Below are 24,732 nucleotides of genomic sequence, written 5' to 3'. Positions count from 1 at the left end.
CAGCAACAGTTAATTATAATTTATTCAACTTTACAGCGTTATTCATTACATAAAGAATCTCAAAGCGCTTTAAAGCACCAAAACAAGACATAATGAGATTGACAGTCAATAGAAAATTCATTGCTTTGAGTGGTAATCTGAGGAGATGGTTAAGAGGGGAGAGAAAGTTCGGGGGCAGGCAGACAGCACAATTTTCTTCTTCGAGGTTTTATTGGCTACATTTCAAAATGGTGCATTGCCACCACCTACTGGGTGGGGTGAAAACAGACATTTTAACAACTAAAAATAAAATAATAATAATGTATAAAGATTTTAATCCCAGAAACAGTTCAGCTACATTAACAATTATATCTATCTTTCTTGACTTACATTCAACTTGTGCAGTTCCGTTTATCACCAATGCTATAAATGACACAGAGTCCACTATCTTCACATGAAGGATTTCTGGGTCCTGCTGTTGATTCTCAGCCTGTGGTGAAGGCTCCAATGTAGGCATACCATTCTACACTACCGCAGGACCTTCAGATATACTCACACTTTCAACCCTTTTGACAGCCTCTGCATAGGAGACTCTCAACTGCCTTTGATTTGAGCAACCTCAGTCTCTTCCACCCTACATTGGGAACTCCAATGATTGCTCTTCATTGCTCCCCACCACAGTTGATTGCTCTTCATTGCTCCCCACCACAGTTGATTGCGCTTCATGCTCCTCCCATGCTCCCCACCACAGTTGATTGCGCTTCATGCTCCCATGCTCCCCACCACAGTTGATTGCGCTTCATGCTCCACACCACAGTTGATTGCTCTCCATGCTCCCCACCACAGTTGATTGCGCTTCATGCTCCCCACCACAGTTGATTGCTCTTCATGCTCCACACCACAGTTGATTGCTCTTCATGCTCCCCACCACAGTTGATAGCGCTTCATGCTCCACACCACAGTTGATTGCTCTTCATGCTCCCCATCACAGTTGCAACATGTTGCTCCTTGTCTATTCTCTTCTACTAAACATTTAACATCTCCTTCATAGTGGTCGTTCCCACACATCTCACATCTCAGCTTCTCCCGTCTGCAGACACTTCTTCCATGTTCACACATTTGGCAGAAAGAACAAAAGGCCTTTTTACAGAAGCTCCAACAGTACATACATCCCAGGTACACTCGAGTAGGGAGAGATTCCACATCAAAAAATATCACTAGAACAGACTAACTCTTCTCCTTCTTGCCATTAGCCATATGATTCAGTGTTCATCGATCACTCCTGGAATTTCCTTAAATAAAGCAATAAAACATCCACTGAGACTCTAGAAATGACTTACTAGACAGGTGTCCTCCCTCGACAGGTGTCCTCCCTCGACAGGTGTCCTCCCTCGACAGGTGTCCTCCCTAGACAGGTGTCCTCCCTAGACAGGTGTCCTCCCTCGACAGGTGTCCTCCCTCGACAGGTGTCCTCCCTAGACAGGTGTCCTCCCTAGACAAGTGTCCTCCCTCGACAGGTGTCCTCCCTCGACAGGTGTCCTCCCTCGACAGGTGTCCTCCCTCGACAGGTGTCCTCCCTAGACAGGTGTCCTCCCTCAGGTGTCCTCCCTCGACAGGTGTCCTCCCTCGACAGGTGTCCTCCCCTCGACAGGTGTCCTCCCTAGACAGTGTCCTCCCTCGACAGGTGTCCTCCCTCGACAGGTGTCCTCCCTCGACAGGTGTCCTCCCTCGACAGGTGTCCTCCTCCCCTCGACCCTCGACAGGTGTCCTCCCTAGACAGGTGTCCTCCCTAGACAGGTGTCCTCCTCGACAGGTGCCCTCCCTCGACAGGTGTCCTCCCGACAGGTGCCCCTCCCTAGACAGGTGTCCTCCCTCGACAGGTGTCCTCCTCGACAGGTGTCCTCCCTCGACAGGTGTCCTCCCTAGACAGGTGTCCTCCTCGACAGGTGTCCTCCCTCGACAGGTGTCCTCCCTCGACAGGTGTCCTCCCTAGACAGGTGTCCTCCCTCGACAGGTGTCCTCCCTCGACAGGTGCCCTACATTATATCCATCAGCTTGTTTGATGTCCAACAGACATTTCTTCTGTACCTCAGAAACACAAGAAATCAAAACTAACCCACTTCTCATGACGATCACTGATTTGACTTTACCCAATTCTTTTGCCATACTTTTGGATGGTTCGGAAAACGGGTTCCACAAGTCAGGCATATGCCGCTCTTTCAAATCAAATCAAATTTTTATTGGTCACATACACATATTTATTAGACAAATGTTTATTATTTTTGTATTATTATTATTGCAGCAAAATACCAATATTACACATCAATACAGGGACATTCCTCTGAATAAAATAAATGAAAAACACCGGGCGATGTATATAAACCCTAGATGTATTTAAACCATGGATTGATGATTCTATATATTGGCCACTGAGAGACTTTGAAGCCCATGGTCGGCCATATTGCCACTCCCCAGTAGGCGCAGTCTTCCATTGGAGTGAATGTAATTTTACAGTATTTCAATGAAATATGCACTATGCAGAAATCACTCCACCATTTCCTGGTTGCTAACATTTAGAATAGTACGCCTCATTTCAGTTTATGTGACAAAACAAGCAAGTAGAGTGTAGAGAATCACTGTACCATCTAAACCCCTGTGAAATATATTAGCCATAACTAAAAAATATATATTTTCAGTGGTTTGAAGCTGGTGTGCAAAACCTAAAGAAAAGGACACAAAACGGAAAAAAACTTACGTGAGGACACAAAAACGGAAAAAAATACTTACGTGAAACATAGAGATAGGACACATCTACTGATTCTTTAGACTTGCTTTCAATGAGAATGACAGATCTATAGCACACATTTCTATGTGAATTTGGTGGGGTTTTCTAAAAACGTTTATATTGCAGCTTTAAAATGTTTCAAAGACAATATTACATATATTTAAGTATTTGGGAAAAATAACATTAGTAATCTAAAACAATGATACTTTTAAGGAATTTAAAAATATATATATTTTATGTTTCGCTAACATAATATCATTTAAAAGTATGCATTAAGGTGTTTGTAATATAATAAACGTGGCAAAAAAACGAATGTAGAATATTTAGCTAGCAACCTCCATGGGAATTCGCTATTAATTGTGCTAATTTTGTTAGCATTCTGATAATAGACGCCCAATGGGCTTTTTAGCATTTTTTGGAGCACCCTTTCTATAGCTTCCAAAAGATGCTTTACAACGGTGGGGGAGTGTCAAGATGGAGGCACTGTGGCTTCAACACAGCGCCCCCTATCAGTCACCTAGTTTATATACGAACCATTGAGCAGGACTCAGGTGAAGTTTAAACTCAGTTGGTAGTTTAAGGTAATTTCCGGTTCCAAATTGTCTCTTGCATTAAACGTTGTTTACTATGTATTGACGTGGGAAAATAACATATTTTTTGTGTATGATTGGTGAAATGTGAGACAGTCTTCTGTACAAATTGTTATGCCCAGAACATTAATCCCGGAACAAATATTTTTTGCACTTGCATCAGCACGACTGAATAATGGCGTTGCACACGTTTACAACGTGACCTTTCGACATTTTTTTCGATGAGGACGGATGTAAAATTGAATTCAGACTGACACAAATGTAAGACATTCAATGGAATATTACCACGATTATATGATCCATTCTGTCCTTGTTGAGAGTGGACCTTAATTGCAGTTTGTATGATTTTTTTTCTTCTCGTGATTATGAAACATAAACACAGTCGCTTTCTATCTTGTCTGCACGTCGAACGGTATTTCCTCCTCTCCTGATGGACACTTCTGGAACTTTAAATATAACGACGTGAGTGTCAACATCTTGACTCCATATACATGTATCATCAAACCATTGAAATGATGAGGTTTCTCACCCCACCGCTTTTGAACGAGCTGCGGCGGCGTCTCTCGCTGTTATCCACTGTCGCAAATAAACAGCTACCACTCACCTGCCTTCTCCCACCCCACCACTCTGCACCCCTAAAACGGCCTCTCTATACTGGGGCCACACTAAGAAAAGATGTACCCCTCCCTCAGTCTAAAGAAGATCAGACTGAAGAGAAACTGGACCTGGACATATGGAAGTCTGTGATGAGGTTTCAGGTCCCAGCGGTGGAGGAGGAGAAACAGGGAGGTGAGGAGGGAGGTGGTGGTGCTGCTCCTTCAGGACCAGGAGGAGGTGTAGCAGGGCAGGAGGAGGTCTCCCCACTGGAGGCCACCAGAGAGCTGGTAGTGATGTGGCGTCAGGCTGGGAAGCTGGTGCCAGAGATCATGACTGACGAGGAGCTGGGGATCTTGGCTGAGTTCCAAACTAAGTCCTCCAAGAAGAAGTACCTGAAATACCTGGCCATCAAGGAGGGCCACAAGAACAACCACAAGCAGAAACAGGAGAAGAAGAAGGCAGAGAGGAGCGAGAGGTTTCTGGAGGACGATAGGATCAGGCCTGGCGGTGTGAGAGGAGAGGAGGGGGAACTGAGGAACACTTTCCTTCTCCAGTTCTGGGGTCGTTCCTGGACAAGCTGCTGGGGTGGAGGTCGGCCCAGGCCGTGGTGTTCGGCCAGCCGCTGGTGTTCGATATGTCCTACGAACAGCAGATGACGCGTCGGGAGGTGGAGAACACTGTGTCCCAGCTGATGGAGGTGGAGGGGTGGAACCGCCGAGCCCCGGACCCCTTCCACCTACACTTCTGTAACTTGCAGCCGGACGGGGGTTACCACAGGGAGCTGGTTAAACGGTACGGCGCAGAGGCCTGGGAGCGCCTCCTCATCACCTCCACAGAGCAACGTCACGTGGACCTGTTCCCCCGGGACGACCTGGTCTACCTGACGGCTGACTCCCCCAACGTCCTCCGTACCTTCGACAACTCTAAGGTCTACATCGTGGGCTCCATGGTGGACCGCTCCATCCAATCAGGGCTCTCCCTGGCCAACGCCAAGCGTCTGAAGCTGAATACGGCCCGTCTGCCGCTGGATGACTTCCTCCAATGGGAGACGGGGGCCAAGAACCTGACCCTGGATCAGATGATACGCATCTTGCTGACACTGAAGGAGAGTGGGAGGTGGGAGGAGGCGCTGGAGCACGTACCGAAGAGGAAACATGATGGATTCTACCAGGAGAAACCCCAGCAGGACAGAGACAGAGGCTCAGATAAGGACAGGAGGTTTAGTGGCAGAACCAGAGGAGACACAGGGTTCAGGGCTGGGGACAGAGAGAGGGCATTTAGTAGAAGAGACAGTGTATTGAAGAGTGGGGACAGTGACAGAGCAATTAGGAATGGGGACAGAGAAGGAGACAGTGACAAAGAAATCAGGACTGGAGACAGAGGAGACAGTGACAGAGCAGTCAGGACCGGAGACAGAGATGGTATGGAGGAGTGGAGACAGAAACAGATGAATGGTGTGGTCAGAGAGAGAGGATCCACTAGCAGACATAAGGACAGTGTATTCAGTAGCAGAGACACGGTAGCAGTCAGGAATGGGGACAAAGAGACTGGCAGACATAAAGACTGTGTATTCAGTAGCAGAGACACGGTAGCAGTCAGTAAGGAAGCAGCAGGGGATGCAGAGAACAGACAGAACACACAGACCACCACCAGGGTACGGACATCACTAAAAACCAAGATGGAGGATCGGAACAGTACAGCCAAGAGCGGGAAGAAATTGCGGAAGGAAGAGTAGCCTTATTGGGCCAAATATCCTGAGACATTTCTCCTCTGAATGTTCTTCAGTTTCACCCTGTTGCGTCAATGGATTCAGAGATGAACTGATGAAAAGCACTTCTAAATGCCTTGAACACTTGACAGGTGTGGCCTATCAAGACGCTGATTAAAACAGCATGATCGTTACACAGGTGCACCTTGTGCTGGGGGACTATAAAAGGCCAGTTCGGCAACAGCTTCAGGTGGACCATGAACAGAAACATTTTGATAAGCAACTCAGTGACTGTTGATTGTTTGGAATCTTTGGCGTAATTTGTTACTTCGTGTCAATGTACACCGAGGGAAAAATATATATAAACGCAACATGTGAAGTGTTTTATGAGCTGAAATAAAAGATCCAGAACATTTTTCCACACGTACAAAAAGCTTATTTCTCTCAACATTTTTGCACACATTTGTTTACATCCCTGTTAGGTAGCATTTCTTATTTGTCAAGATGATCCATCCACTTGACAGGTGTGGCATATCAAGAAGCTGATTAAACAGCATGGTCGTTACACAGGTGCACCTTGTGCTGGGGGACTATAAAATACCACTTTGGCAAAAGCTCCAGGTGTACATTCCTGCAGTCAGTATGCCAATTGCAACACTCCCTCAAGACTTGAGACATCTGTGGTATTGTGTTGTGTGACAAACCACACATCTTAAAGAGGCCTGGGCGAGTGTGCAGTTGGCATGCTGACTGCAGGAATGTCCACCAGAGCTGTTGCCAGAGAATTTAATGTTAATTTCTCTACCATAAACTGCCTCCAACATCGCTCCCTCCATGCGTCTAACCGGCCTCACAACCACAGACCAGGTGTAACCACGCCAGTCCAGGACCTCCTCATCCGGCTTCATCACCTGCGGAGGGGGGAGTTTTTCTATCTGTAGCAATTTTGTGGGGAAAAGCTCTTTCTGATTGGTTGGGCCTGGCTCCCCAGTGGGTGGGCCGATGCCCTCCCAGCCCACACATGGCTGAGCCCCTGCCCAGTCATGTGAAATCCATAGATTAGGGCCCTAATGAATTGATTTCAATTGATTGATTTCCTTATAAACTGTAACTCAGTAAAATCTTTGAAATTGCTTGCATATATTTTTGTTCAGTATATTTAACCACAAAATGTTCATGTCATTATATTGTCTAGCTGAACTATAGTTTTAAGTTAAAAACCATTTACTCCAGTTTAACTTCCATTCATCCTGTATTCAAGCGATATGATGGACAGATTCTCACTAAACAGTAAATAGATTTAACTCATCTTTAATTTTGTTCTCTGACATGAAGGAATTTAGAAAAATCTTTACAAAGTGAAAATGGTCAACAACAACAACCGTGAACCCCCCCAAAAAAACATTCTTATTTATACTTAATATACTTTATTTATACTTTACTTTTGTTTTCTTAAAAGTGAAATGTTTTCAGGTTCTTCATCGATACAGTGCCTTCAGAAAGTACAGTAGTCATAACCTTTGACCCTGAAATCAAAATGGATTCAATTTATATATTTTTTTATCTCACCCATCTACACACAAAACTCCATAATGACAAAGTGAAAATGTGTTTAGAAATTTTAGCAAACGTGTTGAAAAAGAAATGAGCTGAAATATCTCATGTATTCACACCTTAAACACAAGATCAAATCTACACTAGAGTTGCGACCAAGACAGTGGATGTTCCTGACTAGATAGTTTAGTTTAGACTTACATCTACTTGAACATCTATGGAAAGACCTATAATAAAAAAAAATGGCTGTCTAGCAATGATCAACAACCAATTTGCCAGAGCGTGAATAATTCTCACCCATCTACACACAATACCCCTTAATGACAAAGTGAAAACCTTAATGGTCAATACTTTGTATAAGCACCTTTGGCAGTGATTAAAGCTGCTAGGCTTTCTGGGTAAATCTCTTAAGAGCTTTCCACACCTGGATTGTGCAACATTTGCCCATTTATTCTTTTCAAAATTCTTCAAGCTCTGTCAAATTGGTTGTTGATCATTGCTACTCAACTATTTTCAGGTCTTGACATAGATTGTGAAGTAGATTTAGGTCAGCAGTAACTCGGCCACTCAGGAACATTCACGGTCTTCTTGGTAAGCAACTCCAGTGTAGATTTTGGCCTTGTGTTTTAGGTTTATTGTCCTGATGAAAGGTGAACTCCTCTCCCAGTGTCTGGTGGAAAGCAGACTGAACCAGGTTTTCCTCTAGAATTCTTCCTGTGTTTAGCTCCAGTCTGTTTATTTTTTTATCCTGAAAAACTCCCCAGTCCTTAACAATTACAAGCATACCCATAACATGATGCAGCCACCACTATGCTTGAAAATATGGAGAGTGGTACTCAGTAATGTGTTGTATTGGATTTGCCCCAAACGTAACACTTTGTATTCAGGACAAAAAGTTAATTTCTTTGCCACATTTTTGCAGTGTTACTTTAGTGCCTTGTTGCAAACAAGATGCATGCTTTGGAATATTGTGTGTTGGACAGTGTCAAACACAATGAATTTAATCCATTTTAAATTCAGGCTGTAACACAACAAAATGTGGACAAAGTCCAGGGGTCCTTCCTGAAGTATTCCACACAAATATAGATCTAATATCATTGGGTATCAGATGATTTCTGCTCGAATCTCACTGGACAGCAGAAGCGCTGCCTTTCTGCCTCCTCCCAGTGCAAACGAACGATACAGCAACATCTTCGGGTCACTTCCCCTCTGCAAAGAATCCAGATTCAAACAGAACAGAAACACCTTGAATATGTAGGGAACCTTTTACCTCTCAACTAAAAACCTTCTGTCTGTCAGCAACATCCTCTGACCACAGCCCTGCCTCTCCTGTTTCCACACGTCTACAACCTTCTGTCTGTCAGCAACATCCTCTGACCACAGCCCTGCCTCTCCTGTTTCCACACATCTACAGCCTTCTGCCTGTCAGCAACATCCTCTGACCACAGCCCTGCCTCTCCTGTTTCCACACATCTACAACCTTCTGCCTGTCAGCAACATCCTCTGACCACAGCCCTGCCTCTCCTGTTTCCACACATCTACAACCTTCTGTCTGTCAGCAACATCCTCTGACCACAGCCCTGCCTCTCCTGTTTCCACACGTCTACAACCTTCTGTCTGTCAGCAACATCCTGACCACAGCCCTGCCTCTCCTGTTTCCCCACATCTAAAACCTTCTGTCTGTCAGAAACATCCTCTGACCACAGCCCTGCCTCTCCTGTTTCCACACGTCTACAACCTTCTGTCTGTCAGCAACATTCTGACCACAGCCCTGCCTCTCCTGTTTCCCCACATCTAAAACCTTCTGTCTGTCAGCAACATCCTCTGACCACAGCCCTGCCTCTCCTGTTTCCACACATCTACAACCTTCTGCCTGTCAGCAACATCCTCTGACCACAGCCCTGCCTCTCCTGTTTCCCCACATCTAAAACCTTCTGTCTGTCAGCAACATCCTCTGACCACAGCCCTGCCTCTCCTGTTTCCACACATCTACAACCTTCTGTCTGTCAGCAACATCCTCTGACCACAGCCCTGCCTCTCCTGTTTCCCCACATCTACAACCTTCTGTCTGTCAGCAACATCCTCTGACCACAGCCCTGCCTCTCCTGTTTCCACACATCTACAACCTTCTGTCTGTCAGCAACATCCTCTGACCACAGCCCTGCCTCTCCTGTTTCCACACATCTAAAACCTTCTGTCTGTCAGCAACATCCTCTGACCACAGCCCTGCCTCTCCTGTTTCCACACATCTACAATACTCATCAGATCAATTCAATAAATTTAACACTCAGAATGAAAACCTGATAGTGAATCAACCATACTGCTTGGGAGGCAGGTAGCCTAGTGGTTAGAGAGATGGGCAAGTTGATGGATCGAATCCCCGAGCTGAACAAGGTTAAAATCAGTCGTTCTGCCCCTGTAGGCCGTCTTTGTAAATAAGAATTTGTTCTTAACTGACTTGCCAAGTTAAATAAAGCTTTAACAATAATAACACCATTGAGGAATGCATTTCTATATACACGACATTTCGTTTCATAAATAGCATCTTAGCCTGAGTTCAAGTCTTCAGCAGGGTTCTCTCAATAGATGCTGTCTCGAACACTGAGGGCATCATGATGTCATGACTCACTAGTCTTCAGCAGGGTTCTCTCAATAGATGCTGTCTCTAACACTGAGGGCATCATGACGTCATGACTCACTAGTCTTCAGCAGGGTTCTCTCAATAGATGCTGTCTAACACTGAGGGCATCATGACGTCATGACTCACTAGTCTTCAGCAGGGTTCTCTCAATAGATGCTGTCTAACACTGAGGGCATCATGATGTCATGACTCACTAGTCTTCAGCAGGGTTCTCTCAATAGATGCTGTCTCTAACACTGAGGGCATCATGATGTCATGACTCACTAGTCTTCAGCAGGGTTCTCTCAATAGATGCTGTCTCTAACACTGAGGGCATCATGATGTCATGACTCACTAGTCTTCAGCAGGGTTCTCTCAATAGATGCTGTCTAACACTGAGGGCATCATGATGTCATGACTCACTAGTCTTCAGCAGGGTTCTCTCAATAGATGCTGTCTCTAACACTGAGGGCATCATGATGTCATGACTCACTAGTCTTCAGCAGGGTTCTCTCAATAGATGCTGTCTCTAACACTGAGGGCATCATGATGTCATGACTCACTAGTCTTCAGCAGGGTTCTCTCAATAGATGTTGTCTAACACTGAGGGCATCATGATGTCATGACTCACTAGTCTTCAGCAGGGTTCTCTCAATAGATGCTGTCTCTAACACTGAGGGCATCATGACGTCATGACTCACTAGTCTTCAGCAGGGTTCTCTCAATAGATGCTGTCTAACACTGAGGGAAACATGATGTCATGACTCACTAGTCTTCAGCAGGGTTCTCTCAATAGATGTTGTCTAACACTGAGGGCATCATGATGTCATGACTCACTAGTCTTCAGCAGGGTTCTCTCAATAGATGCTGTCTCTAACACTGAGGGTGTCATGACTCACTAGTCTTCAGCAGGGTTCTCTCAATAGATGCTGTCTCTAACACTGAGGGTGTCATGACTCACTAGTTTTCAGCAGGGTTCTCTCAATAGATGCTGTCTCTAACACTGAGGGTATCATGACGTCATGACTCACTAGCTAAAAGCTAGTCCCAACAGTCTTAAAATGTTTCTCCCTCCCTCCCTTATGAATGACTGTCTAATGTCAGGTCTGGTGTTTCCTCTCAAAGAGTTAGACAACCAGGTGAGGGCAGTTCCTTACTAATTAGTAGCCTTGACAACCAGGTGATGGCAGTTCTTTACTAATTAGTAGCCTAGACAACCAGGTGAGGGGAGTTCCTTACTAATTAGTAGCCTAGACAACCAGGTGAGGGCAGTTCCTTACTAATTAGTAACCTAGACAACCAGGTGAGGGCAGTTCCTTACTAATTAGTAGCCTAGACAACCAGGTGAGGGCAGTTCCTTACTATTAGTAGCCTAGACAACCAGGTGAGGGCAGTTCCTTACTAATTAGTAGCCTAGACAACCAGGTGAGGGCAGTTCCTTACTAATTAGTAGCCTAGACAACCAGGTGAGGGCAGTTCCTTACTAATTAGTAGCCTAGACAACCAGGTGAGGGCAGGTCCTTACTAATTAGTAGCCTAGACAACCAGGTGAGGGCAGTTCCTTACTAATTAGTAGCCTAGACAACCAGGTGAGGGCAGTTCCTTACTAATTAGTAACCTAGACAACCAGGTGAGGGGAGTTCCTTACTAATTAGTTACCCAGACAACCAGGTGAAGGTAGTTGCTTACTAATTAGTAACCTAGACAACCAGGTGAGGGGAGTTCCTTACTAATTAGTTACCTAGACAACCAGGTGAAGGGAGTTGCTTACTAATCAGTAACCTAGACAACCAGGTGAAGACTCTTAATCAATTCACCAGTCAAGTACAAGGAAGGACCAGAAACCCACAGACACTCGGCCGTCCGTGGAATGACTTTGACCATATTATTTTTGGGAAGCCCAATTGATTCTAAGATGGAATACTTTCAGATTCTCCGAACTCACTTCCTTGTTTAAATCACTTGCTCTGCTCACGTTCTGAAGCCCACAATGTCGTGGGAGGTTCTAAGAGTTATGAGACGGTGATGGACTGAGAGATCAGCCAATTAAAATCAGCGCTCTGAGGCCGCTGTGAAACCAGACAGTTCGACGGAGGGAGAGCCGACTGGTGTTCCTCACAGCGGCCTGCGTTGACCTGTCCAGGTTAAAGGTCACGACCCCTGCCCTCTGACCCCTAGAGTACCAGGATGTCTCCGCTGCAGCGCTCGCAGCAGTTGAAGGTGATGTTCTCATAGCGAGTGTAAGGGTGGAACCGACCGATGCTCTTCTTATTGGTCAGGAAGGCCGAGGGGGAGGAGTCAGAGATAGAGAGGGGGAGGGCTCTTCCTCGTTGTCTGAACAGGAAATCGGGTCCAGGATCTTCAACACCTGAGAAGGGAAGAAGGAGAGAAAGACAGAAAGAGTGAGCGGGTTGTTTCTGGATAGAGGCCAGTGTGAGAGTCCTGCTGGGGAGTCCCACTCCACTTCCTACCTTCTCAGCCATCTTCTCAGCCGGCGTGTGTGAGGTGTTAGGGAGCTCTGAGGCCTGTCTTCCTTTCCCCAGCCCAGCTCCACTGCTGCTCCCCACTGGCCCAACCTTCCCCAGCAGGCGGGAGTTGATGGCGTCCGCCAGCTTGTGATTGGCTAGGGCTAGTTCTCCCGTGCTGAGTGGCTGGCCACTGGGGTAGTAGGTCTGCTGTCGACCCCACTGGAGAGAGACCAGCAGCTGCTCCAGAGACCTGGGAGAGAGACACACAAACACATCCTCTGTATCGCCGGTACTGTGGTGGGTATCTCAGTTACTTTATGTTCCTATGTGAGTTTTACCACTAGTGTGTTGTATAGAAGTCCTACTGTACCTGTGGGTTAGCATCATGTCTGTGTGTTGTACCTGTGGGTTAGCATCATGTCTGTGTGTTGTACCTGTGGGTTAGCATCATGTCTGTGTGTTGTACCTGTGGGTTAGCATCATGTCTGTGGGTTAGCATCATGTCTGTGTGTTGTACCTGTGGGTTAGCATCATGTCTGTGTGGTTAGCATCATGTCTGTGTGTTGTACCTGTGGGTTAGCATCATGTCTGTGTGTTGTACCTGTGGGTTAGCATCATGTCTGTGTGTTGTATGTCTGTGTGTTGTTTAGCATCATGTCTGTGTGTTGTACCTGTGGGTTAGCATCATGTCTGTGTGTTGTACCTGTGGGTTAGCATCATGTCTGTGTGTTGTGGGTTAGCCTGTGTGTGTTAGCATCATGTCTGTGTGTTGTACCTGTGGGTTAGCATCATGTCTGTGTGTTGTACCTGTGGGTTAGCATCATGTCTGTGTGTGTGTAGCATCATGTCTGTGTGTTTGTACCTGTGTGGTTAGCATCATGTCTGTGTGTTGTCATGTCTGTGTGTTGTACCTGTGTTAGCATCATGTCTGTGTGTTGTACTGTGGGTTAGCATCATGTGTGTGTTGTACCTGTGGGTTAGCATCATGTCTGTGTGTTGTACCTGTGGGTTAGCATCATGTCTGTGTGTTGTACCTGTGGCATCATGTCTGTGTGTTGTACCTGTGGGTTAGCATCATGTCTGTGTGTTGTACCTGTGGGTTAGCATCATGTCTGTGTGTGTTGTACCCTGTGGGTTAGCATCATGTCTGTGTGTTGTACCATGTCTGTGTGTTAGCATCATGTCTGTGTGTTGTACCTGTGGGTTAGCATCATGTCTGTGTGTTGTACCTGTGGGTTAGCATCATGTCTGTGTGTTGTACCTGTGGGTTAGCATCATGTCTGTGTGTTGTACCTGTGGGTTAGCATCATGTCTGTGTTTGTACCTGTGGGTTCATGTCATCATCTGTCTGTGTGTTGTACTGTGGGTTAGCATCATGTCTGTGTGTTGTGTGGGTTAGCATCATGTCTGTGTGTTGTACCTGCATCATGTCTGTGTGTTGTACCTGTGGGTTAGCATCATGTCTGTGTGTTGTACATCATGTCTGTGTGTTGTACCTGTGGGTTAGCATCATGTCTGTGTGTCCTGTGGGTTAGCATCATGTCTGTGTGTTGTACCTGTGGGTTAGCATCATGTCTGTGTGTTGTTGTACATCTGTCTGTGGTTAGCATCATGTCTGTGTGTTGTACCTGTGGGTTAGCATCATGTCTGTGTGTTGTACCTGTGGGTTAGCATCATGTCTGTGTGTTGTACCTGTGGGTTAGCATCATGTCTGTGTGTTGTGGGTTAGCATCATGTCTGTGTGTTGTACCTGTGGGTTAGCATCATGTCTCTAGAGAACTCGTCTCTCTCACTCAGCAGGTCTGTGATGGCGCTCTGAGCCTCTCTGGTCTGGTGCTGGAGAGAAACCCTGGCATTGGTCAGCTCCTCCGCCATCACTCTTGAAGAGATACCACACACACACACACAACAGTCAGTCGATACACACTGACACACACACACACTCCTTCCCTCCGTCACCCCCTCACCCCTACCTGGACGCTAGGAACTTGCTCCTCCAGACATCACATTGTATAGACATGCGTTCCAGCTGTTCTGCTGTGGAGGCCCGGCTGCGACCCAGAGCCTCGTTCTCTAAGATCAGCTGGTTCTTCTCTCTGGCCAGACGCTCAAAATGGTACTGCAGGTCATCACCTACAGAGGCTACCAGCAGCTTCTTCAACTCTCTGTTCACCTATAGGACAATACAGAGCTGAGTCGGTTCAAATATGGACCAGAGTACTGTGTATCATGTGCCAACAGATTCTGAAAACACAAGTACTATCCTTATAAAGGAAAGTGCTGAAAACTCAGGATCCAGATGAACTCCTACAGTCACTGAACAAAACTCAGGATCCAGATGAACTCCTACAGTCACTGAACAAAACTCAGGATCCAGATGAACTCCTACAGTCACTGAACAAAACTCAGGATCCAGATGAACTCCTACAGTCACTGAACAAAACTCAGGATCCAGATGAACTCCTACAGTCACTGAACAAAACTCAGGATCCAGATGAACTCCTTCAGTCACTGAACAAAACTCAGGATCCAGATGAACTCCTACAGTCACTGAACAAAACTCAGGATCCAGATGAACTCCTACAGTCACTGAACAAAACTCAGGATCCAGATGAACTCCTACAGTCACTGAACAAAACTCAGGATCCAGATGAACTCCTACAGTCACTGAACAAAACTCAGGATCCAGATGAACTCCTACAGTCACTGAACAAAACTCAGGATCCAGATGAACTCCTACAGTCACTGAACAAAACTCAGGATCCAGATTAACTCCTACAGTCACTGAACAAAACTCAGGATCCAGATGAACTCCTACAGTCACTGAACAAAACTCAGGATCCAGATGAACTCCTACAGTCACTGAACAAAACTCAGGATCCAGATGAACTCCTACAGTCACTGAACAAAACTCAGGATCCAGATGAACTCCTACAGTCACTGAACAAAACTCAGGATCCAGATGAACTCCTACAGTCACTGAACAAAACTCAGGATCCAGATGAACTCCTACAGTCACTGAACAAAACTCAGGATCCAGATGAACTCCTACAGTCACTGAACAAAACTCAGGATCCAGATGAACTCCTACAGTCACTGAACAAAACTCAGGATCCAGATGAACTCCTACAGTCACTGAACAAAACTCAGGATCCAGATGAACTCCTACAGTCACTGAACAAAACTCAGGATCCAGATGAACTCCTACAGTCACTGAACAAAACTCAGGATCCAGATGAACTCCTACAGTCACTGAACAAAACTCAGGATCCAGATGAACTCCTACAGTCACTGAACAAAACTCAGGATCCAGATGAACTCCTACAGTCACTGAACAAAACTCAGGATCCAGATGAACTCCTACAGTCACTGAACAAAACTCAGGATCCAGATGAACTCCTACAGTCACTGAACAAAACTCAGGATCCAGATGAACTCCTACAGTCACTGAACAAAACTCAGGATCCAGATGAACTCCTACAGTCACTGAACAAAACTCAGGATCCAGATGAACTCCTACAGTCACTGAACAAAACTCAGGATCCAGATGAACTCCTACAGTCACTGAACAAAACTCAGGATCCAGATGAACTCCTACAGTCACTGAACAAAACTCAGGATCCAGATGAACTCCTACAGTCACTGAACAAAACTCAGGATCCAGATGAACTCCTACAGTCACTGAACAAAACTCAGGATCCAGATGAACTCCTACAGTCACTGAACAAAACTCAGGATCCAGATGAACTCCTACAGTCACTGAACAAAACTCAGGATCCAGATGAACTCCTACAGTCACTGAACAAAACTCAGGATCCAGATGAACTCCTACAGTCACTGAACAAAACTCAGGATCCAGATGAACTCCTACAGTCACTGAACAAAACTCAGGATCCAGATGAACTCCTACAGTCACTGAACAAAACTCAGGATCCAGATGAACTCCTACAGTCACTGAACAAAACTCAGGATCCAGATGAACTCCTACAGTCACTGAACAAAACTCAGGATCCAGATGAACTCCTACAGTCACTGAACAAAACTCAGGATCCAGATGAACTCCTACAGTCACTGAACAAAACTCAGGATCCAGATGAACTCCTACAGTCACTGAACAAAACTCAGGATCCAGATGAACTCCTACAGTCACTGAACAAAACTCAGGATCCAGATGAACTCCTACAGTCACTGAACAAAACTCAGGATCCAGATGAACTCCTACAGTCACTGAACAAAACTCAGGATCCAGATGAACTCCTACAGTCACTGAACAAAACTCAGGATCCAGATGAACTCCTACAGTCACTGAACAAAACTCAGGATCCAGATGAACTCCTACAGTCACTGAACAAAACTCAGGATCCAGATGAACTCCTACAGTCACTGAACAAAACTCAGGATCCAGATGAACTCCTACAGTCACTGAACAAAACTCAGGATCCAGATGAACTCCTACAGTCACTGAACAAAACTCAGGATCCAGATGAACTCCTACAGTCACTGAACAAAACTCAGGATCCAGATGAACTCCTACAGTCACTGAACAAAACTCAGGATCCAGATGAACTCCTACAGTCACTGAACAAAACTCAGGATCCAGATGAACTCCTACAGTCACTGAACAAAACTCAGGATCCAGATGAACTCCTACAGTCACTGAACAAAACTCAGGATCCAGATTAACTCCTACAGTCACTGAACAAAACTCAGGATCCAGATTAACTCCTACAGTCACTGAACAAAACTCAGGATCCAGATTAACTCCTACAGTCACTGAACAAAACTCAGGATCCAGATGAACTCCTACAGTCACTGAACAAAACTCAGGATCCAGATGAACTCCTACAGTCACTGAACAAAACTCAGGATCCAGATGAACTCCTACAGTCACTGAACAAAACTCAGGATCCAGATTAACTCCTACAGTCACTGAACAAAACTCAGGATCCAGATGAACTCCTACAGTCACTGAACAAAACTCAGGATCCAGATGAACTCCTACAGTCACTGAACAAAACTCAGGATCCAGATGAACTCCTACAGTCACTGAACAAAACTCAGGATCCAGATGAACTCCTACAGTCACTGAACAAAACTCAGGATCCAGATGAACTCCTACAGTCACTGAACAAAACTCAGGATCCAGATGAACTCCTACAGTCACTGAACAAAACTCAGGATCCAGATGAACTCCTACAGTCACTGAACAAAACTCAGGATCCAGATGAACTCCTACAGTCACTGAACAAAACTCAGGATCCAGATGAACTCCTACAGTCACTGAACAAAACTCAGGATCCAGATGAACTCCTACAGTCACTGAACAAAACTCAGGATCCAGATGAACTCCTACAGTCACTGAACAAAACTCAGGATCCAGATGAACTCCTACAGTCACTGAACAAAACTCAGGATCCAGATGAACTCCTACAGTCACTGAACAAAACTCAGGATCCAGATTAACTCCTACAGTCACTGAACAAAACTCAGGATCCAGATTAACTCCTACAGTCACTGAACAAAACTCAGGATCCAGATTAACTCCTACAGTCACTGAACAAAACTCAGGATCCAGATTAACTCCTACAGTCACTGAACAAAACTCAGGATCCAGATTAACTCCTACAGTCACTGAACAATTCCAAATAATGTGTTTCATAGTGTTAAAGGCCCAAATGCAGCTGTTTTCAAAAAAATCTCTCAATATCAAATTATTTCTGGGGAACAATTAAGGTCCTCACCGTGATCGTCTTCAATTAAAAATGGTTTTATAAAAAGAAACAGAAATAGCTTCTTAGCTAAGAATAATTTCTCAAGCAAGAATTTAGTTTGGACTGTCTGGGAGTGGCCTGAGTGGTGAAGGGAAAACTGAAAACTAGCTGTTATTGGCAGAGAGGTTTGGAACTCTTTCTTATTGGTCTATTAAATTATTAGTCTGTCACCAGGCAGGCCAAACCTCAACCCCACCAAAACAGGCTGAAATTTCAGGAAGTCTTTTCCAACAGCTCTTACACTAAAAGGGACTTATATATAAAACACAGTAATATGATGTTTTTGATGGCACTGAGCCTTTACGTTAACTCATTTACCCACCTCAGTCTGCACGTGGAGCTGGTTGAGGAGCCCCTCCTTGTCCTGCAGCAGTCTTCTCTCTGAGTTCTGCAGCTTCTCCATGGCTCCTCTCAGGTCCTCCAGAGGAGGGGAGGGAGAGGGGGGCCGCTCCTCCATCTGCTGCCCAGCCCAGGCCTCTCCTTTCTCCTCAGCCGGACCCACATGACCCCCACTCCGGCTGATGGCGGCACGGGGAACAACGATCCTCACCGCCTCCACCACCATGCAGGCCTCCCGGGGAACCTTCCCCAGGTGGAGCACCCCGGGGGGCTGGGGGGCAGACGGGGTGGCTCTGGGACTGGCTCTGGGGCTCTGCTGGGGGTGGAGTGGGGGCTGTGCTGGAGGCTGGCGGGGGCAGGGTGCATCTTCTTGGGGCTTTGTTTGGGACTAGCTACCTTAAGTAGTGGCACCGAAGACAGAGGCGTATCCACGGCACCGATCTCCTTAGCGACTGGGGGCTTGTCTGTCTCCATGCCGTCGCCGGGGCCCCTGACTGGACGGACGGAACCTGGCAAACATTCTGGAATGTTATCTCTCTCTCAATGTATTGGCTGGAGGAGTTATCAGGTCTCAACATCGCTGTGTGTGATTGGCTGAGAGGATGCAGGGGAGGATGTAAACAACAGTGGAATGATAGAGGGTGATAACGGCTTACCTCTGTCTGCTACTGCAGCGGTAGACATGATGGTAGAGGAAGTCTTCACAACAGTCCAGTCGAATGCCAGAGGGACAGGGCGGTGGATGACTTCCAGGATGGCAGTTAGATCTCTCTCCCGAAGACAGACAGACAAATGTTGATTCTGAGTTTTACCACCCTGTTAGACATGTTAAATGAATCAAATAAAATAAGAAAGTAGCGAGAGAATCTCGCACAGCTCCTGTAACTAGCTAATGGACTTTTTTCTGCCTTCAATTATTTATTTTTTAATATGTTTTGAATTGGTAAAATGAAGAGTCAAAACAGCTGCCCTTTCCAACTAGTTGTTTACTTGGCTAGTTCAGTCTCTGGCTGAGCTCCAGGGATAAAATAACTCACCTGTTATCTGAGGAGGAGCTTTAACAGCAGTGTCAACACATGATCAACACCCAGCCGGTTAGATAAGGATATAAGAGAACGGAGTTCAGCTTTCCTCAACTAACAGTAACTAACAAGAAAGCAAACCGAGTAGGAAACAACAAACCCTGGACATAAACGTATAAACATTGATAACTAACATCAGCAGTGTAAAATGAGTGTAACGTAGAGAGATATCAAAACGGTATCAGAATAAACATGCACATACTACTGTTGTTTACCCGATTAAAAATATTTCCTCTGTTAAATCTTGGTCGCCATCTTGTTTGTGTTGTCACCGACCGGACACTGGTGGCTTGGCGGACGTGGAGGGGTGTCCGACAGGAAACAGACTCTGAATCAGCTTGGACGATTTCTCATCCATAGTGGGGACAGTAAACAGATATCCCAAATCTGATTCACGATCAGTAAACGGAAGTTGAGACGACAGCGTTTTACAAAATTACCAAACCGCGGAATAATAATAATAACCGGAACTATTATCCGCACTACTGTGTTCCACCGTAGGAAATAAAATATTGTTACACCCACAGAAGACAACTTTTAAAAAATGTACCGAAGATAATCAATTCTGGTTAAACTATTGTCCTCTAGTACAGGTGAGTTTGATATCCACGTGTGTGTATTTGAATCGAGCTTTTCAAATAGCTACTACGATATGGGCGATTTGCTGTCTTATTTTGGTCTTGATGTTGTCTAGGCTGTCACTCGGAGAGCAATGGGGGTACACGGGCTGTGGAAGCTGCTTGAGACCACCGGGAAGCCCATCAACCCCGAGACGCTCGAGGGCAAGATCCTGGCTGTCGGTATCCTTCCGGACACCACAAGGAAGTCCCCCACCTATCGCTCTCTTAAACTCTTTCTTTCTCTCTCCTTGTTCTTGACTTTTTTAAAGTAGGGTATCCCTACTTCTTCCACTCAATCTCCCACCCATACCTACTGCACATCCCAGTCATAGCATGTGTCTGCATCTTACATAGAGTTAGTGTCTAGTGTATTGTGCAGTAAACCAAATGACTCCATGTGTAACTCTGTGTTGTTGTCTGTTCACACTGCTATGCTTTATCTTGGCCAGGTCGCAGTTGTAAATGAGAACTTGTTCTCAACTAGACTACCTGGTTAAATAAAAGTGAAATAAAAATAATTTAAAAAATTGGTCACATGTTTAGCAGATGTTAATGCGAGTGTAACGAAATGCTTGTGCTTCTAGTTCCGACGATGCAGTAATAACCTAACAATAATCTAACCTAACAATTCTACAACTACTACCTTATACACACAGGTGTAAAGGGATAAAGAATATGTACATAAAGATATATGAATGAGTGATGGTACAGAACGGCATAGGCAAGATGCAGTAGATGGTATTGAGTACAGTATATACATATGAGATGAGTATGTAAACAAAGTGGCATAGTTAAAGTGGCTAGCTATTATATAAACTTAGCTAGTTGTCTGCCTGTGTCTGTAGAGATCCTTGACCTGTCCCTCTCCCAGACATCAGTATCTGGTTGAACCAGGCAGTGAAGGGTGTGAGAGACAGGGAGGGTAACAGTGTCCAGAACGCCCACCTCCTCACCCTGTTCCATCGTCTCTGTAAATTGCTCTTTTTCCGCATCAGACCTGTCTTCGTGTTCGATGGAGACGCTCCTCTGATCAAGAAACAGACCCTGGTGTGTGTGTGTGTGTGTGTGTGTTCATGTTGTGTGTGTGTGTTCATGTTGTGTGTGTGTGTGTGTGTGTGTGCGTGTGTGTGTGTGTGTGTGTGTGTGTTCATGTTGTGTGTGTGTGCGTGTGCGTGTGTGTGTGTGTGTGTTCATGTTGTGTGTGTGTGTGTGTGTTCATGTTGTCTGTCTGTGTGTGTGTTCATGTTGTCTGTCTGTGTGTGTGTGTGTGTGTGTGTTTTATTCTGTCTGTCTGTCTGTCTGTCTGTGTGTGTGTGTGTGTGTGTGTGTGTGTGTGTGTGTGTTTTATTCTGTCTGTCTGTCTGTGTGTGTGTGTTTGTTTATTCTGTCTGTCTGTGTGTGTGTGTGTGTGTGTGTGTGTGTTCATGTTGTCTGTGTGTGTGAGTGTGTTTATTCTGTGTGTGTGTGTGTGTGCGTGTGTGTGTGTTTATTCTGTCTGTCTGTCTGTGTGTGTGTGTGTGTTTTTTTATTTTTTATTTCACCTTTATTTAACCAGGTAGGCCAGTTGAGAACAAGTTCTCATTTGCAACTGCGACCTGGCCAAGATAAAGCATAGCAGTGTGAGCAGACAACACAGAGTTACACATGGAATAAACAATTAACAAGTCAATAACACAGTAGAAAACAAAGGGGGGAGTCTATATACAATGTGTGCAAAAGGCATGAGGAGGTAGGCGAATAATTACAATTTTGCAGATTAACACTGGAGTGATAAATGATCAGATGGTCATGTACAGGTAGAGATATTGGTGTGCAAAAGAGCAAGTAAATAAATAAAAACAGTATGGGGATGAGGTAGGTGAAAATGGGTGGGCTATTTACCAATAGACTATGTACAGCAGCAGCGATCGGTTAGCTGCTCAGATAGCTGATGTTTGAAGTTGGTGAGGGAGATAAAAGTCTCCAACTTCAGCGATTTTGCAATTCGTTCCAGTCACAGGCAGCAGAGTACTGGAACGAAAGGCGGCCAAATGAGGTGTTGGCTTTAGGGATGATCAGTGAGATACACCTGCTGGAGCGCGTGCTACGGATGGGTGTTGCCATCGTGACCAGTGAACTGAGATAAGGCGGAGCTTTACCTAGCATGGACTTGTAGATGACCTGGAGCCAGTGGGTCTGGCGACGAATATGTAATGAGGGCCAGCCGACTAGAGCATACAGGTCGCAGTGGTGGGTGGTATAAGGTGCTTTAGTGACAAAACGGATGGCACTGTGATAGACTGCATCCAGTTTGCTGAGTAGAGTGTTGGAAGCCATTTTGTAGATGACATCGCCGAAGTCGAGGATCGGAAGGATAGTCAGTTTTACTAGGGTAAGCTTGGCGGCGTGAGTGAAGGAGGCTTTGTTACGGAATAGAAAGCCGACTCTTGATTTGATTTTCGATTGGAGATGTTTGATATGAGTCTGGAAGGAGAGTTTGCAGTCTAGCCAGACACCTAGGTACTTATAGATGTCCACATATTCAAGGTCGGAACCATCCAGGGTGGTGATGCTAGTCGGGCATGCGGGTGCAGGCAGCGATCGGTTGAAAAGCATGCATTTGGTTTTACTAGCGTTTAAGAGCAGTTGGAGGCCACGGAAGGAGTGTTGTATGGCATTGAAGCTTGTTTGGAGGTTGGATAGCACAGTGTCCAATGACGGGCCGAAAGTATATAGAATGGTGTCGTCTGCGTAGAGGTGGATCAGGGAATCGCCCGCAGCAAGAGCAACGTCATTGATATATACAGAGAAAAGAGTCGGCCCGAGAATTGAACCCTGTGGCACCCCATAGAGACTGCCAGAGGACCGGACAGCATGCCCTCCGATTTGACACACTGAACTCTGTCTGCAAAGTAATTGGTGAACCAGGCAAGGCAGTCATCCGAAAAACCGAGGCTACTGAGTCTGCCGATAAGAATATGGTGATTGACAGAGTCGAAAGCCTTGGCAAGGTCAATGAAGACGGCTGCACACTGTGTGTGTGTGTGTGTGTGTTTATTCTGTCTGTCTGTCTGTGTGTGTGTGTTTGTTTATTCTGTCTGTCTGTGTGTGTGTGTGTGTGTGTGTGTGTGTGTTCATGTTGTCTGTGTGTGTGAGTGTGTTTATTCTGTGTGTGTGTGTGTGTGTGTGTGTGTGTTTATTCTGTCTGTCTGTGTGTGTGTGTGTGTGTGTGTGTGTGTGTGTGTTTATTCTGTCTGTCTGTCTGTGTGTGTGTGTTTGTTTATTCTGTCTGTCTGTGTGTGTGTGTGTGTGTGTGTGTGTGTGTTCATGTTGTCTGTGTGTGTGAGTGTGTTTATTCTGTGTGTGTGTGTGTGTGCGTGTGTGTGTGTGTGTTTTATTCTGTCTGTGTGTGTGTGTTTATGTTGTCTGTGTGTGTGTGTGTGTGTGTGTGTGTGTGTGTGTGTGTGTGTGTGTGTGTGTGTGTATATATATATATATGTGTGTGTGTGTGTGTGTGTGTGTGTGTGTGTGTGTGTGTGTGTGTGTGTGTGTTAACCCTGCGCTTCCCTCCAGGCCATCAGAAGACAGAGAAAGGAGGAGAAGACTATGGAGTCCAAACAGACCAATGACAAACTCCTCAAGACCTTCCTGAAGAGACAAGCCATCAAAGCTGCTCTGGGAGAGAGGAGGTGAGGAAGGGAGAGGAGGTGAGGAAGGGAGAGGAGGAGAGGAAGGGAGAGGAGAGGAAGGAAGGGAGAGGAGGAAGGCCATGACCTAAATGAAAGGCAAAGCCCTCTCAGAGCTTCATAACAGATCTACAAGCACTAAGATCGTGATGGATGAACACGGCCATTCCACGTTCATAGAGGTCTGGCCTATAACCATAGAGATCTGGTCTGTATATAGGCCTGTAACCATAGAGGTCTGGTCTGTATATAGGCCTGTAACCATAGAGATCTGGTCTGTATCCAAAGAGGTCAGGTCTATATATAGGCCTGTAACCAAAGAGGTCTGGTCTGTGTATAGGCCTGTAACCCAAGAGTTCTGGTCTGTATATAGGCCTGTAACCATAGAGGTCTGGTCTGTATATAGGCCTGTAACCATAGAGGTCTGGTCTGTATATAGGCCTGTAACCATAGAGGTCTGGTCTGTGTATAGGCCTGTAACCATAGAGGTCTGGTCTGTATATAGACCTGTAACCAAAGAGGTCTGGTCTGTATATAGACCTGTAACCATAGAGGTCTGGTCTGTATATAGGCCTGTAACCATAGAGATCTGGTCTGTGTATAGACCTGTAACCAAAGAGGTCTGGTCTGTAACCAAAGAGTTCTGTATATAGGCCTGTAACCATAGAGATCTGGTCTGTAACCAAAGAGGTCTGGTCTGTATATAGGCCTGTAACCAAAGAGGTCTGGGCTGTGTATAGGCCTGTAACCATAGAGGTCTGGTCTGTATATAGGCCTGTAACCATAGAGGTCTGGTCTGTATATAGGCCTGTAACCATAGAGGTCTGGTCTGTAACCAAAGAGGTCTGTATATAGGCCTGTAACCATAGAGATCTGGTCTGTAACCAAAGAGGTCTGGTCTGTATATAGGCCTGTAACCATAGAGGTCTGGTCTATATATAGGCCTGTAACCAT

At 45.6% G+C, this 24,732-nt stretch overlaps 3 protein-coding genes and 2 long non-coding RNA genes across 6 annotated transcripts in view; 2 read left to right on the top strand and 3 right to left on the bottom strand.

Annotated features, from left to right (window-relative positions):
- The first annotated feature begins 3,529 nt into the window (after positions 1-3,529).
- On the top strand, positions 3,530-5,686 carry LOC112240637 (tRNA methyltransferase 10 homolog C-like). Its single transcript, XM_042312467.1, is given in 2 exon segments — positions 3,530-4,515; positions 4,518-5,686. Coding segments are annotated over 2 exon segments (1,839 nt in total). The 5' UTR covers positions 3,530-3,845.
- Positions 5,687-6,954: 1,268 nt separating this feature from the next.
- Positions 6,955-11,327, bottom strand: LOC121842587. Its single transcript, XR_006081173.1, has 2 exons — positions 9,015-11,327; positions 6,955-8,951 (listed from the first exon to the last, which is right to left on the bottom strand). It is a non-coding gene; the product is annotated as an uncharacterized LOC121842587 (long non-coding RNA).
- Positions 11,328-11,647: 320 nt separating this feature from the next.
- Positions 11,648-18,885, bottom strand: LOC121842588 (golgin-45-like). The gene is given in 7 exon segments (XM_042312468.1): positions 11,648-12,141; positions 12,144-12,201; positions 12,305-12,551; positions 14,052-14,180; positions 14,275-14,474; positions 18,395-18,799; positions 18,844-18,885. Coding segments are annotated over 7 exon segments (1,215 nt in total). The 3' UTR covers positions 11,648-12,007.
- LOC121842586 lies at positions 13,531-14,023 on the bottom strand. Of its 2 annotated transcripts, none has more exons than XR_006081172.1 (2): positions 13,994-14,023; positions 13,531-13,613 (listed from the first exon to the last, which is right to left on the bottom strand). It is a non-coding gene; the product is annotated as an uncharacterized LOC121842586 (long non-coding RNA). The 2 variants fall into 2 exon arrangements; XR_006081171.1 differs by having other exon boundaries at positions 13,962-14,006.
- Positions 18,886-19,823: 938 nt separating the features above from the next.
- Positions 19,824-24,732, top strand: part of LOC121838801 (DNA excision repair protein ERCC-5-like) — a gene marked incomplete at its 3' end in the record, with an annotated part of 7,279 nt that continues 2,370 nt past the window's right edge. The window contains 4 exon segments of the mRNA XM_042312466.1: positions 19,824-20,086; positions 20,188-20,293; positions 20,985-21,160; positions 23,666-23,781. Coding sequence (XP_042168400.1) covers positions 20,206-20,293; positions 20,985-21,160; positions 23,666-23,781 — 380 coding nt within the window.

Source organism: Oncorhynchus tshawytscha, unplaced genomic scaffold, assembly GCF_018296145.1.
Source record: "Oncorhynchus tshawytscha isolate Ot180627B unplaced genomic scaffold, Otsh_v2.0 Un_contig_12593_pilon_pilon, whole genome shotgun sequence".
NCBI lineage: Eukaryota > Metazoa > Chordata > Actinopteri > Salmoniformes > Salmonidae > Oncorhynchus > Oncorhynchus tshawytscha.
This window is presented reverse-complemented; position numbering and strand designations above follow the sequence as displayed.